At 31.4% G+C, this 15,984-nt stretch overlaps 1 protein-coding gene across 5 annotated transcripts in view; it reads left to right on the top strand.

Moving 5' to 3' along the window:
* Positions 1-15,984, top strand: part of LOC118197440 (structural maintenance of chromosomes protein 6-like) — a 144,280-nt gene that overhangs the window by 83,907 nt on the left and 44,389 nt on the right. For all 5 annotated transcript variants that reach the window (XM_035368956.2, XM_035368954.2, XM_035368955.2 and 2 more), the window contains 2 exons: positions 5,439-5,635; positions 14,619-14,829. In XM_035368956.2, the coding sequence (XP_035224847.2) occupies positions 5,439-5,635; positions 14,619-14,829 (408 nt within the window). The remainder of the gene's footprint in view (positions 1-5,438; positions 5,636-14,618; positions 14,830-15,984) is intronic.

Here is a 15,984-nt window from a genome sequence, read left to right as displayed (position 1 = left end):
ATATTTTACACATTTTAGTTTATATTCTGTTCCTTCTGTCTGTCTATACCTGCAATGTTGCAATTTTAACATGCAAAACACTGTAGATGTTATATTGTTAGTGTTAATTATTAAGAGCAAAGTTTCTGAAATATATTCATGATGTAAAACACTATACCATAGAGGTTAATATTATTAGACAAGTATCAAAATTAATTTTTCTGATATAGATTTGTGTATATTTTATGTAACAAATATTAATGTAAACTGTAGTTGGGATAACTTAAGAATATTAGGAAAGTGGAAGCAACCAATTTACTACAGTTGTATTTCATTTTGCTAGTATTAGAATAAGAATCAATGTACAATATTTGGATTGTTATTGCTATTCACTTCAGCATAAAACTTCTGATGTACACTTTGCCCTCCCCCCCAAATTGGACAGTACTATATCATCTGTTCTACCAGACCGATTGCCGAAATTTAACCTGCATTTTCCATGCCTTCATGTCTTGAAAGCGTAACTTAGGATGTATATTAGATTTATATATAGAATTGTTCTAACATGGGTATTTTGATCCATAATCGGACTTTTTCAGGAATAACATAGCAAGTTTTTTTCTATATTTCGATTCCACGACTCAATTTATGCCAAAGTGGCAAGCTTTGTAAAAATCACATGAGTAGTTTTTAAAACAGTAGCTCTCAAAATTTTAGCTCCTCCATGTTAATTGAATTTGTTATATATTTGTTAATATCCCTTTCTTTTTATTAAACTTATTTGATTCTTTCTTTCACATTTCAAAATTTAGCTTTATTCCAAGTAAAATTCGACCATTTTTATATTTATTTTTAAAATTTATATTTTTAAATAATTTTTATATATTTTTCAGGAGAAATTTTGAATTATGTCCTATAAAATTTTAAAGAAGATGTATTTCTAAGCATACCTACTAAAAGTTAGAGTTCTTTATTCAGAATTTTCTAAGATATAAGTTAATTTACGTATTGGTGTGTTTTGAAATTTAGCATATTTGTTGTAAGCAATAATAATGCCAAATGTGGTTTACTCACTTTTTCAAATTATTTGAAAGTATGAATGATGACCCTTTTTCCACTCGTGTACAATGAAAAAAAGGAAAGGAAAATAGGTTGCTGTAAATTGAGAAGTTCACCAAGTGAATTATGCTTGGCACAAACTGGAAAAAAAAATGCGCCAAGATAAATTAAAAAATTTCTCCATAAATTTCTCACCAAAAATTACAAAAATTTAATATCTAGACATAATTTGAGTCGTAGAATCAAAATATGGGAAAAAATTGGTATGTTATTTCAGAAAAAATCCAATTTTGTGTCAGAATACCTATGTTAGAATAATGCTATATATAAATCTAATATGTATAGTAAGTCGTGCTTTTGGGACATGGAAAACGAAAGTTAAATTTTGACAATTGGTCTAGTAGAACAGGAAATACTGAACTGTCCCCCCTTTTTTGGGAGGCACAAGGTGTGCTTGTGTATTACGTTTTGATCACCTGTCTCTTTTTCCAGGTAGATGTAACTGGAAATCATGTTTATCAAGTTTTGCACTTACCAGGAAAGTAATAAAATGCAAACTTTTTTTTTTTTAAAGTCGAGGAAATTTATAAATGCATGAATAGATCAAAATAATAAAAGTACATGTTTCAAATAATTAAAACAAAATTACCATTAAACAAAAATTGCTTCTCATAGAATGAAATGAATGTTATTATAATCTAATGAATGAAATGAAGCAAATGAAAAGTTATTATAAACTTTGTTGTATATATTGTATAACTACTTCATGGTTAATACAATATATTTAAGCATAGAGTTTCTTGAGTTGTAGAGGAGCTTTTGCAGCTAGCCATAGCTGGACAGTTAAATCTCTCAGCTACTGAAGTCCTTTATCAGATTTAGCTTCACTAGCCACATTGTTAATGAAACTTTGTGGACTGAGGCACAGCTTAGTTTGGTGCATATTGCTTTGTATTTAATTATTTTAGTTTGACTTGAACATTTATTATGGAATTCTTGTCAGCTGTAGTTGTGTTTTGTTATATATTTTAGTGTTGTATAGTTGTCAGGTTGATTTGTTAGTAAAAAACCTTATTTTTAAACATTAGTGTGAGTTTGTATTTTTTTTTGTGCTTTAAAAGTAAAGCAGGATGATAATCATTTCTCTGTTTTTATAATTCTCGGAGTTGACCGTGAAGATAATGAGGAACTGTACAATGTAACGTACTACATCAACTTTGATTTATGCTATAAGGTGTCTAAACACATTGATTATTAAAAAATGTAGGTAGTTAGAATTACTCTATAAGACAAATTCAGAATGTATTGTTTTTCTTATTTCTTCTTCACATGTGATTTGCAGTAGATTGTAAAACTTTGCATATTGTGTAAATCTAATGTTTAGATTATTTTATTGTTAGTAATTATTTTATGGTCACTTTTAGATGATTTTAATATACAGTACAAATTCCCAGATCCGGACGTCCAATATCTGGAATGATCTAAAATTTGGATCTTAAAGGAATTTTTTTTATGCTTTACACATGCGCATTTGATTTTTTCCCCCATGTGAAAATATGTGGAGAATCCCTATTCTTAATTTCACTTCTGACTTAATTTCACTATCTATGCATTAAAAAAATACCTTGTTATTGAAGAAACAATCGTTGTAGCATAAATTTGTGTGATCAATAATTTGGCTCTGTAGCTGCATATTTCCTCTGCATATATCTCAAACCGAAACATTCTACAAAGAAACATCGTTGATTTTACTACTAATATTTTACATTCCTGACACCAACCTGGCGAATCATTATTTATTATATTTAGCTTTCATCACTGCATGTTTATCAACACATGAAAACTTGAGTGATGACTCATGCAGCAATGCTTAAGTAATTTTTTTATAATAGTAACTGAATAACAAAAGAGTATGGAAACCTTTTATGTTGACATTATGCTCTGCGATGTGATTTAAGTTAAATGCGCTATATGTTGACGAGGAAAAATTTCTTTCCATATGCTAAAAATAGATTTTGTTAATGATATTCATAGTCCAAAAGATTACATTTAATGCTATTTGAATTAAGAAAAAAACATAAAAAATCAGTTTTTTTTTTCAAACCCAGAATTGGCATTTTTGATTTGATCGAGCTTATTATTTTTTGCAGGCTGTTTTAATTACAGCAATTTTATGATAATTAAAGTTTGAAATTTTGATTAAGACGAAAAGAGTTTCTAATTCTGGAGCTGCTACAGGATCTACAAAGCGAAAGCATGTTTTATTGTCCGTTAAACAAAACTTGGAATTTCTGCAAAAAATTTATACCTGTATATCTCTCTCAAAATTATATGAGGAGTATGGCATTGGAAAGTCACCTGTTCAAGACAGAAGAGAAAAAGAAATTTTATGAGCCTTTTGTGGATTCTGACTTGCAGTGAATTACAGGAAAATTATTCACAATGCTCAAAGTGACAATCATGACAAAGTGATAATTGTATGGGTCAGACAGGGTCACAGCGAGGGCAGCCTATTGATGGGTCTAGTGCTAATGTCTCAAGCTAAAATATTTCGAAATGAACTTAAAAACTGAGTGCACATATTTTACAGGTTGGTTAAATAAATTTAATTGCTATGGTATAAAGCAATTAAAAATTTCGGTAAAATTGCTGATACTGAAGCTGCTGAACTATTTGCAGATGAATTCATTGAACTGATTAATAGTGAAACGTTATCTCTAGGACAAATTTACAAGACTGATGAAACTGGTTTCTTCTGGCAATATGAACCACGAAATAACTTGACAACCTATACAGAAAAAGCTCCAACTGGTGTCAATGATTGCAAAGCTAGACTAACAATTTTAGCATGCGCAAATGCTGCAGGAATGCACAAGTGTAAACTTTTTGTAATCGGAAAAAAATACATGACCTCGATAATTTAAAGGAGTAAAGATTTTCCCTTTATATATTGTGCAAATGAAAGAGCATGTTTGACACAAGCGTTAATGCAGATTGGTTTGAAAATTGTTTCATACCCGAGGCTCGGCAATATTTGAATACGGTTGGTTTACCTGATGATGCAAAAATTGTCCTGATTGTAGAAACTGTATGACTCATACTTCACTTAAAGTTATAAGGAAAGATAATGTATCCTTGTTATTCTTCTCTCCAAACTGTACTTCCATCATTCAACCGATGGATATTGGAATAGTGAGTGCACTGAGATGTAAATATAAAGTAGCATTTTTAAAGTCCATATTAAATTTCCTGTATAAGGGCAAGACTATTCAAGAATTTTTGAAATATTTTAGCATAAAATCTGCTGTGTGGAGTATCGCAAGAGCGTAGATGTGTCTACAGAAACTTTACAAAATGCTTGGCGTAATTTATGGCCAGCTACCATATTTCAAGGTGGAAATGAGGAAGATGATAGTCATGAATTTGAAGGTTTTCGGATATCGCAAACCAAAGGTGAATTTTCCATGTCATAAAGAAATGTGGAAGAAGAGGTAATAAATAATGATGATGTAACAGAAGTTTTTCCATTGCGATTTCAGTGTCCCAATCATCAATCAATTAATGGACGGTGAAATCTGTAGTATGGTTCTAGATCCAGAAAATGCCATTACCGATAGTGAAGAAAGTGACAAAGCGATTATTAAAAATGAAAAAATTTCGATTCGACAAGTTTGTCAGAATTCTCGACACAGCAGTAAATGCTTCATTATTTCATAAATCATGATTTCATATTTTTAATTTTATAATTTCAAGCCATCGTACTAGATTTAAACTGATGATCTAATATCAGGAAAAATCCAAAATTCCCTATTCCCGACGAGTCCGGATCTCGGACTTTGTACTGTATTTTTATTATTTTTTTAGGATTATTTCATAGCCAATAAAATAAATTTCTTTCTACTAGACATGAGTAATGATCCCAAAAATTCTTAATATTGTCAAGCAGCAATTTAAATGAATCAGTGACTGGAAATGAACTGAATAATGATGAAAATGAATGATAATTGAAATCACTGATCATAAATCAAGCAATGGATAATTAAAATCAATGGTGATAAATCAAGCAATGGATAATTAATAAATGTGACATACATTATTTGCATGCAGAAAAGTATCATATGAAGACATTTTATACCTTATAGTAATTATGTATATTTATATAAATATCTGTATTCAAAACATAAAAATATTTGCATTTATTTTAAGAATATAAACTATCTGGGGATAGTATCTGCTGAGTATCCCAAGATATGTATCTGTACTGTACTACTGTATTATTGAAATTATGTGCATGCAGCAAATTGAAGATGGTTATTTTGTATTTAAAATTGCCAAATTATGTAAATGTCATGGAGTGTTTTTGAATCAAAGTTTTATTAGATTCTGATAATTTATTTCAGGCAAGAATTGAAAACATTATTCTTATTGATAATCGTGATGCTGCGATGGAGCTTATGATGAATGCCCCTCCTATGCATTGTTCTTCTACTTTTTTAGAAAATGGTGACCAGATTTTACCTAAACCATATCGTTATTATTCCTGCACTAAGAAACATTCTTCATGTTTATTAAGATCATTTTGCCAAGAAGATATTAGGTAAGGTTGCTCAAAATTTATTGAGTAGTTTTATGTGTGGAGTATAAGTAATGAAGTTTTTTAATTCAGTATTCAAATTTCCTTCTCTTGTGCCATTATTGAATGAATTCTTTACAAAGTGATTGAAAAAACTCCTATAAATCTTATTTTAAGGTGGGTGGCAATGTTTTCAGTGGGTTGCAACTGTTCTTTCCCAAAATTCTAAATGTGTTTTAATTTCCATCATTGAGATTTTAATATTATTAATAAAAAATTAGAATAATATTTTCTAATATAATGCAATTTTTTCTATAATATTAGTTATTGTGAAAATAGAAAGCAGAAAAATTTAGCATTTAGGAATGCGTGTTTAAAAAGTAAATAAAGATGTAAATCTGAAATGAAGTTGTTGTATGTATATAACTGACAAAAATTAATTTATATTTAGAAGTGACTTTAGATGGAAATATGCAGTGTAATTTGAGCATCAAACCAATTTTGTATTCTTTAGCCCGCGAGCACACACGCCAAAATTATGAATACGAGAAGGTGCGCTGGATACGTCATACCCGAAAGAATTAACACGTTTTAAATTGCATTAAAGATATAAATATGGGTATAAATATGGATTAACATAAATAACAATGAACTTTATAACATTTTAAAGAATGTAATCAATGAATTACTTAACTTACAATTACTTTGTGCATCTCTGGCAGATTGAACACAAATACTCCATACAAATACCTATATTACATTTCTCGCACAGAAACCGTGTCTTTCTGTCCTTTAGGGCACTCAGTGCATTTTCTGTAAATTTTTTTCATCTTTGTAGATGGTGGTTCCATGTTGCAATCTCCTGAAATTATTTTTTCTTTTAGTTTCAAAGGGAGCATGATTTGCTGCTGCTGTTGATTTGAGTAATCTTCCATTAACTTCAATCCTAATGATTTGAAAAAAGAACAGTTTCTAAACTGAGTTGGTGGTTCTTTTGTAGAAAGTAAGACTATTTGTTCATTAATTGCTGCAACATTTAAAATCAAGAAAAAAATCATCACAGGCCACCGTTTCAATACTCTAGCTTTAGAATATGCTGATCCCATTTCATTTACAACATCTACTTCTTCTTTGGTTAGATTATAAAATGAAATAATCTCCAGCCTTTTTAGTACTCCAGTGGTTCGTCAATTTTATTATCGTTATATATAGTTGATAGTAAGACAACACTTCTTTTTTTCCTTGGTGCATAAGAAACAATCATTGTTTCTTTCTGGAAACCAAAAATTGAAAATGCTTCCCATTTCTTTGTTAGAATATCCAGCGGAATTTCTCTCTTATTCTTTTTTACAGTTCTGACTATAGTTATTTTCTTATTTAGTCGGTCTTGATTAGCTGGTATCTCATATACCAATTATCTACAGCCAAATTTCGTCCAGAATTGTAAATTGGTTCCATCAAATGCTTTACAATAGCGCTTGCATTGTTATCAAACTGAAACGGTCCCTTTGGCTGTTGGTCGGCATTTATTTCTATTTTCCATGTATGAAAGACTCTGAAATCAACCAGTACAAATATTTTTATGCCATATTTGGCAGGTTTTTTTTGGCATGTATTGCCTAAATGAACATTGTTCCCTGAATGATTCTAATTTTTCATCACTTGTTACATATTCACCTACAGTGTAGGCTTTCTGACTGTTCTTAATGAATTAAAAAAAAAAAAAAAACTGTCTTATGGGAGCGAGTTTATCCACATTTCTTCTACTTGGATGATCTCAGATATCATCTAACTGAAGGCATCTTGGTAGGAAAAGGAATTGCTTGCAGGACATTTTTTTTGTAGAAAATATTCATTTCAGTTCCATGTGTTGTGCACAGATCTTTTACATTGACATGAAAGGATTTGTGAACATCCGATATATACAGCTGTACTTTGATTTCACATTCATCTGTTTTCTTTGCATCGTGCTCATACACAAACCACTTCTGAATAGAATCAATGTAAATATTTGTACATTGAACTATCATTTCTATCATGTCTTTGTCAATGAGCAGAGACTATGAATCCAGTGGTCTTGATGCATCTTTTGAATAACCAGTATTTCCTGGAATTTTGAAGATAATGTTTCTAGAACTAGTCCTAACATTTGTTTGGAATCTCTTTTTCTTCATATCAGGCCATTTTTACCTACATAATTTTCATCATTTGATTGATTTTCTAATTCACTATCTATATCAGTGTCTGTATCACTGTCCGTTGATGAATTATGATTGATGTTGTATTCTTCATCTATTAATTCCTCCTTCTCTTTGCTAAACGATTCATCATTTGTTGAAATGGTTTATAGCATTATTCAACCTTTCCATTTCTTTATCCACATACCCCAACAGTACAATTCCTGGAAAAGTAATTAAAGAATCACTCCACTGACTTCCCAACTTCAAGAATGTGATCTTGAATCGAGCTACAAAAGGTTTTGCTCATTTCCAGGAAAGGGGTTTGGAGATAAGGGACAAAGAATATGCCCCCGGGTATGAGATACCTGGCGCATGTGCTGGCGTGTTAAGGTATTGGGTTTAACTCAACAATATTTGCACATTATGTCAAATTCTACCGAGAGAAATAATGAAAAATCTAAGTTTTGATATGAGGGACGAAAGATATACAATATAATCCACTAATTATTGCCACAGTGTTTGAGAAGTAATAAATTGCATCATTATGGGCAATTTGAATGGGCTTCACTCCCTTATTATAGAGTTATTAAAGCAGAATTTTTTGTAATATCATTTAACTTAGCAAAATATTTGGCTCCTATTGTAGAGTAGGGACCTTAAATTATTACTGTATTTGCAGACGTGCATTTTTACATAAAGATTTGAAAAGAGCAGTGAAATTATGAATATGATACATATTAGTTTCAGGGATAATTTGCATTTCATTGAGAAGTCATTTATCAGTAGCTATAAAGTACCAGTAAATAAAAATTATTCTCTAATTCTTCAATTTTTTCCCAAGCATGTCATAAAATAATACTAACATAAATTAGAATGCATTTACCCATTTGTGATATTGACATGCATTTTCTTAACTTATATCAAAGTGCAAAGATCAAGTAATAGTGATATCAGAAAATTTTTTTGCTGTGATGTCTGCATTATGAATTGTTTCTGTGTAAAGTTACATATCTGTATTCCCATATTTCTAAAAGGTGGGCAAAATTTTTTGCTAAGTAAAAATGGTTTTGTAAAATTGCCAGCTTTCATAATGAAGTCGCATATGGGAACACATTAACAGATTTTATTTCACAGTGTTGCCACCTTTTACTGTAATATTGATTTCAGTAATATTTTTAATATTGTTATGAAATGTACAGGCACGGTGACCCGGGTATAAATAATGAAAAAAGTGAGACTGAAATTTATTCAGAACTTTAATTTGTATAATTCAAAATTGTTGTGTGTTTAATTTGTGTATATAACTTGCACATAGTGTAAATATTTGTTTTAGTTATTTGTTTGTTTTATTATGTTTTGTGTGTATTGAATTTGGCTTCTGACCAAGGGGTGTGTTGCCCGGGACATGCAGTCCTTGGGAGGGGACAGTGTTATGAAGTGTACAGGTGCGGTGAGATAGCCTCCCCGCAAAGCAGTTTTAGTGTTGCCATAAAATGGCAATGCCTGCTACATTTGGTGAGAAATTGCCCGTTTGGCAACAAAATTGGCGATATGCCATGGGCGGATGGAGAACCTTCTGGAATAAATTCTTATCGATTTAGCCCAGAATGTTCTCGAACACAATCCGAAAGCTATATAAAACCTGCTGGTCCGCAGTCAGTTAGTGTGTGCCTCGTCTAGAGTGCCAGATAGTGTGTCTCATTTAGTCAGTCTGTGCGGAGTCGATCGAGTTGACAGCCGGGCAGCGAGTGCCAAGTGGGTCGTCGAGTGCATCGAGAGAGTCTCTTAGTGTATTGTGGCTAGTGCATCGTCAAGAGAGTGTGTTAAGGTCTGGAAACAACTGAACCGAAGAGGAGCTGTGCTCTGTGCGTCGTCGAGTGCATCGCGAGTTGTAGTGTGGAGAGTCTCGAGAGTACATGGAGTTCCGAGAACGACCAAGCAGAGTCGAGAGCTGTACTCCCGACTCTGCTCGGTCGGGAACAGAGTGGGGCTGTCTCCACCGTTATTGCCTGATGGCATTGAGGGCTGTGCTGCTGATTGTTCCAGCATGTTTGTAGTAGATCTTCGACGACTGTGGTAGTGTTTTGGAGCTGTCCTGAGTACTGGTTAATAAAGTGTGTTTCCGTGCTTCATCAAGTGTCGTCGTTGTTCACTCCAAATCTGCATGAACCCCGTACAAACGTGAAGTGAATTAAAGAAATAACGTAACAGCTGGTGTCAGGAAAAAAAGTAACAATTTTTATGTATTTGCAAATATTTATTGAAATTTTGGACTAGCTTGAGCAAAACGTAAGATATTCGTCTGTTGAATTCAACATTGTCAATATATTTGGCAACAGTTGCAAATTTCTCACCAAATTTGTTAGCATTTTGGAAAGCTTCAAATCAGTCTTTTGTAAGAACAAAGAAGTTTTGAATGATTGTAAGAGCACAAAAGTTTGAATGAGTCCAGTAATTTCTTTTCACCTTTGTTGAAGCTTTTTAAGCAATGGAAGAAACCAGATTCTAAAGCTCAGTTTTGAGTTTGAATATTTTAATATTTTTTAATCTTTATTCAGTGACTTTGTAGTTTGACTTTATGTGTTGTGACATGATTTTCAACGACAATTGATCATTTACTTTTTAACTTTCTAAATATGGCTTGAAATACTTTTATTTTAAACTTCAGTATGGTGCGATCACAAATGTTTTTTCCCCTTTGAACTATTTTATCTGACAAGTCTTGTCAAACAGTCTTTTGTTCCTGCTACAAAATTCGTAAAATATGCATGGTTGTCAGATGTTATCTGCGATATTGATTAGGTTGCTATATTCGTGATTTTCTTGACATTTATTTTCTTTACTCCACATCTGTATATTTCATTACTATCAACTGCTTATTCAACTACATTTATCTATTCGGATAACATAAATTGTAGGAAATAATATAATGTTCTCAGTTTTTCCCCTCCCACAAACTTTGCATTTCTGAAGATATAATTGTTATTTACCCTGTTAATACTAAGTTGAGATATTCTTTAGAAACTAGTTAATTTCCTTAAAACTTTCAATAATGGTGTTTCCCTTCAGCCTGACATTGAGATCCAGATCATTCTGTAATTCTACACAAATGCAAAGATGACAGCACCTATTTTGCAGGTAACCAACATTATTCCCCTCTTACATCAGTTACTGAATATGTTAAAATCTCTTTCAAAATTTTCTAACAAACTTTTTATTTTTGACTGTCTGTGTGCAATAATAAATACAGAGTTGCCAACTCTTCCGATTTAGGCGGGAGACTTCCAATTTTCGACCGCTCTCCCGCCAACCCGATTTACAATATATTTCTCCCGACTTTTTCTTATTCTTAAAATTTCTCACGATTTTTATGGAATTTGGCTTAATACTTTGTTATATGAACAAAAAAAAAAAAAAAAAAAAAAAAAAAAAAAGTGATTTTGGACGTCTGAAAGCAATTGAATTTTCTCTAGATTATATCTAAAACAAAACCTTGCTAATCAGATGAGAATTTCTGCTTTGTGAGTGAGAGCATACGTATCCAGAAACGTCGTTCTCCAATGGGCATCGAGCTCCACTGCGTGTCATCTGGCATATATTAGCCAATGAGCACAAAGCAAGCTGTTATTGTTAAGCTCAAGGCTGTTATTTGAATGTTCTTTAGTTATGTGGATGAAAACATTGTTGATATTTATTATTATCTTGAAAGGAGTTCTAAAAAAGGAAGGAAAAATTGAAACAGTTCCAACAGCTGCAAAATACTGAAATGAGAAAAATTTTTGAAACATCTGTGTACATGCTGGCTGTCTTTAAAGAAATGCTTATCTAGAATCCTTGATCAATGGAACCCACTTCTTGCATTTTTTAAAGAAGAAGTAAATGCTTCGAGAGTTAAGATAAAAGGCTCTATTGAAAGTTATAAAATACCTAAAGTAAATGGAGATGTAGATACAACTTCCATTGTTAAAAATAGGTTTGAGAAAAATAATTTCTGCACCATTCAGCAATTCAACTGGCAGTTCTCAAAATAATACTGAAAAATATAAACGTAAACCTGATACAAATTTCTCTCAAAATAAAAAAAAAAAAAAAAAAATTGCTCAACACACGAAACATTTTCCGATTACTGTAAGTTTATCTAAGCACGAATCTGGCACTGTTCATAACATTTTGAATACGAAAGCAAAATCTGTCACTGTTCATAACATTTGTACGAAAATTGATTAAAATGGCAATTTTTTTTTTTTTTTTTTTTTTGTTTTTGTTTTCTTAAACGATGCAAGTAATAAAAATGTTTTTTATGTGTAAGGTATTTTTGTGTTGCTTGCATTTAAGAATTAGTAACTGTTTAAAGTTAATTCATTATTAAAAACTATATTTTTATCATTTAAAAAGTCTTTTTAGCATTGTGAAAATCTCCTGATTTCTTAAAAAAAATCTCCTGATTTTTGAGTGTCATAGGTTGGCAAGTATGTAAATAAGTAAAAATTAAAATGCTTGTTGTATCAGATTTTGAAAGTTAAATTCAAGAATTTTCTTTCTTAGAACAAAATGAACAAACAGTGCAGATAAACAATAAATAGCAAAGCATAGAATGATAAACATTCTTTCTATTGAATTATCTAGAATGATAAAAATTATATTTGTCTGTATAATTTGGTTGTTTAGTTCTAAATGAGGAAGAATCATTAATTTATATACTTTCCAGATCTGCTATACTTAACATGTTATTCCTACTTGCCAGTGTCAGTCAGTATCAGAGGAATTACAAAATCGTTAGTTGATTATCTTTCAGAATTCAATCAACTTTAATGCAGCGTGTTGCAGATTTCTGATATCCTCAGACGTTAATTATTGAACTTTGACTTTTGCAAGAGATGAAATATTATTGGGGAAATTATTACTTCTATAACATCAGAATATGTCATATTGCTCCTCTTAATGGATATAGGGCGCGTCAGCGGCCGAGCGGTAAAGTCGCTGAACACTGGTAGTTCAGTCCGAGGTTCGAATCCCGCGAATGGGCTGGCTGCATGGGCGTTTTCGGGGTTTTCCCCATGTGTAATGTGTATACGAGCCAGTTTCCCTTAGAAAGTCCTCCACGAAGGCATCCCTTCCCTTAGGTAGATAGCCCTCGAGGCTTTGCCATAATCACGCACACACACTTAATGGATATATAGTCTGGCACCAGCTTTTAAATTGCAGCATTTGTAGCAAACACACATGAACTTTCATATCTTCATCTGAATCAATGTAACCATCTATATATGTAGAAAAATTTAATTTTATCTTAGATGTGTGTATAGTAGAGCAGCCAGTTCTAGTTTCAGCAGAAAAATTTTCACTTAATCTCCCATTTTCGTGGTAAATTTCCAAACCTTCTTTTTTAATTAATTGGAATTAAAACCATCTTTTTTCAAGAGTAGTTTTAGAAGAATTGTTGGTCATCCAAATTTTAAAGGAAAAGGAAGTGCAATAAAAATATTTTTGTAACAAGTTCTTGTAAAAAACTAAGATATGAACAGTATTGTCTCTTTCTGAAACTTAAAATGTGTGTGTAATTCGTATATGAATTTTATTTTCCTCCGAGTGGTCCTTCAGTATAATTATTTGGGACCTGACTAATTTTTGTACTTCCTGATCTGTTTCTAAACCATCACAAAGATTTGTAGAGCATTTTGTGAAGACTTAATTCATGTTTAATAGATAAATATTAATATTTAATTTTACTTTATATCTTTGAATGGCAAATTGCTAAATTTTTATGCACATTAATTAAAAATTTTATTTATATTGCATTTAAAAACAATTCAATAAAAAATTTTTAAAGCAAATTTGATTTACTAAAGCCTTCAATTTGCATTTAAAAATCACAGCTTCAAATGACTACAGAAAGAGAAAACATCTAACTCCTTATTCCACAAATTCATTTAAGTTGGAAATGCATTGTTACTCCAAATTACATCCCCCTTTTCTCAAAACCCTACAATAGCATTCATTTAGGCATTTGCATTGAATACAATCCACCCTCTTTGCAGGAATATTTCCTCCCTCAAGTATTTTAACCCACACATATATTGTTCTTATCGCTTATCAGTTCGGTATACCATTGTTTGAAAGGCTAGGACAAATCTTCGAATAACTGACCTCAAAAGATGAGAGCATTGCACATGTATATTTTAGGTTTTTTCATGAAGAACTGGGTGCACATTATACAGTGAATATAGCTAAAAATTAAAAAAAATGTAGCTTAAAATTATGGATGCACGTTATACACTGGTGTGCACTATACACCAGAAAATAGGGTACATAAGTGCCCAAAAAATGTGCAGTAAAATAAGATATAGATTGCAAAAAATTTGTTTATATGTCTTGTGGGGTAATCAAGACAATGCATGAGATATGTAAAAAAAATTTGGTTATGTATATCTTTTTGTGTACTTTCTATAAAATTTGCTTTCACATCTATGAATTTCATCTATGAATTCTATGAACTAGATTTTGAAGCTAAATTTCAATACCTATGAATTACAAAATTGTTAGTATTATCATTATTTTGGTTATATATATTACTTAAAAAAGATTGCAGCAAACATTCAAATAAGACTAGTTAAATTATATAGAAATTTATAATATTTAAATTTGTAATGTACACATGAATAAAATATAGATATAATAATATAAATGTAAAATAAATTCAAAAATTGGTGTCTTCCATTTCTCCCAGTGCAGTGGAAGAAACCTCCCTCTGTGGACAAAACATGCCAAGACTGCTCTGTTAGATTTTGTAACGTTTTGCAGAAACTTTAATCAGTTTTTATTCCTAGGGAGAAAGAAGCAGAAATCCAGGCTTTGGATGGTAGGATAAATGATAAAACCCACAATATTGATTCTATCCGTGATTACAAAGGTAAATATTCCGAGACTCGGAAAACTAATGAAGAAGATATTGCTAAATTGAGATGTATGGAAGGTGAGGTCAAGCAAAAATTAGAAGCTAAAAGAAAAGTTGAAAAGCCAGTAGATTTGTCTGACATGGTTAGTAAATTGTGTTATTTTTAACAGTTATAAATGTGTAAGTTTTCTTTGTTTATTTTTGATTGAGAAAAGTGTTTATTTAAATTATTTCAGTTTAAAAATTAAATTATAATATCAGATGTGGGTAACTGTTCTTTCACAGGAATAAAGTTTGGTTTTAATTAAAAATATTAATTCATAAATTTCATAAAAAGTAACTATAAAATAATAACTATAAAATAAAAATAATGCAGATTTTCATCCATTTCTAATTGTTGGAAAAGAATTTATATTATCTTTTCACACCTATGTATCTGCTTTTCATAATAAAATTACTGCTAAGAAACCAGTCATTAACCTACTTTAATTGCTCTAGTACTTGCTCTAGTGCTTGCTTCAATAGTTCAAATGTTCTAGTGCTTGCTTCAATTACTGCTAAGAAACCAGTCATTAACCTACTTCAAATGTTGCAATTTATTAGTTATGTACAATAAATTGCTATTTTTCATAACCACATTATTTTAATCTTTTCTCACCATTTACAGTCTTAGTAAAGAAATAATCAAGATAGTAGGCAGAAATTTGGTAATACTCAAAGTAAATTTTACAGAATGCATTAAAATTTATAAACAGACATTTTAATTGCTATTTCAGAAAGCTTTACTCAAGGTAAAATAGAAACTAGCAAGTGAACCACACATATAACAGTAATTAAAGTTCCATTTTAATGGAAGAGAAATGAATTTGCTCTTATCTTTCAGTTGTAGCTGGGCTGCTTGCTCTCTTTATACTGTGACATTCTTTGCTCTATGTTCACCTGGGTTACCTTATGTTCACAATGCAGATTCTCCTTGGCTGTCACTCAGGCCCATCCTCATGGTCTTCCTTACTCTCCTTTTTGAACTTTGCATGCACTTAATCTTTTAGATTTCCTTCAAGCCTTCTGATGCTGAGGTTGCCTAGACCAGTGTTTCTCAACCACTGGTCCGCAGACCGGCACCTGTCCACAAGAAATATATGCTGGTCCATGAAATATTCAGTTATCTGTACAAAATCCAAAGTGTCATCGGCCGACAACCGATATTACAACAGCACCTACATTACAGTAACATTTATTTATGTAAAAAAATTGTGCCAATGGATCGAATTATTGAACTTACCGGTCTGTGAGAATGT

This window comes from Stegodyphus dumicola, chromosome 1 (genome assembly GCF_044657685.1).
Source record: "Stegodyphus dumicola isolate Sdum_Otavi_A_Nest chromosome 1, ASM4465768v1".
Classification (NCBI taxonomy): Eukaryota; Metazoa; Arthropoda; class Arachnida; order Araneae; family Eresidae; genus Stegodyphus; species Stegodyphus dumicola.
This window is presented reverse-complemented; position numbering and strand designations above follow the sequence as displayed.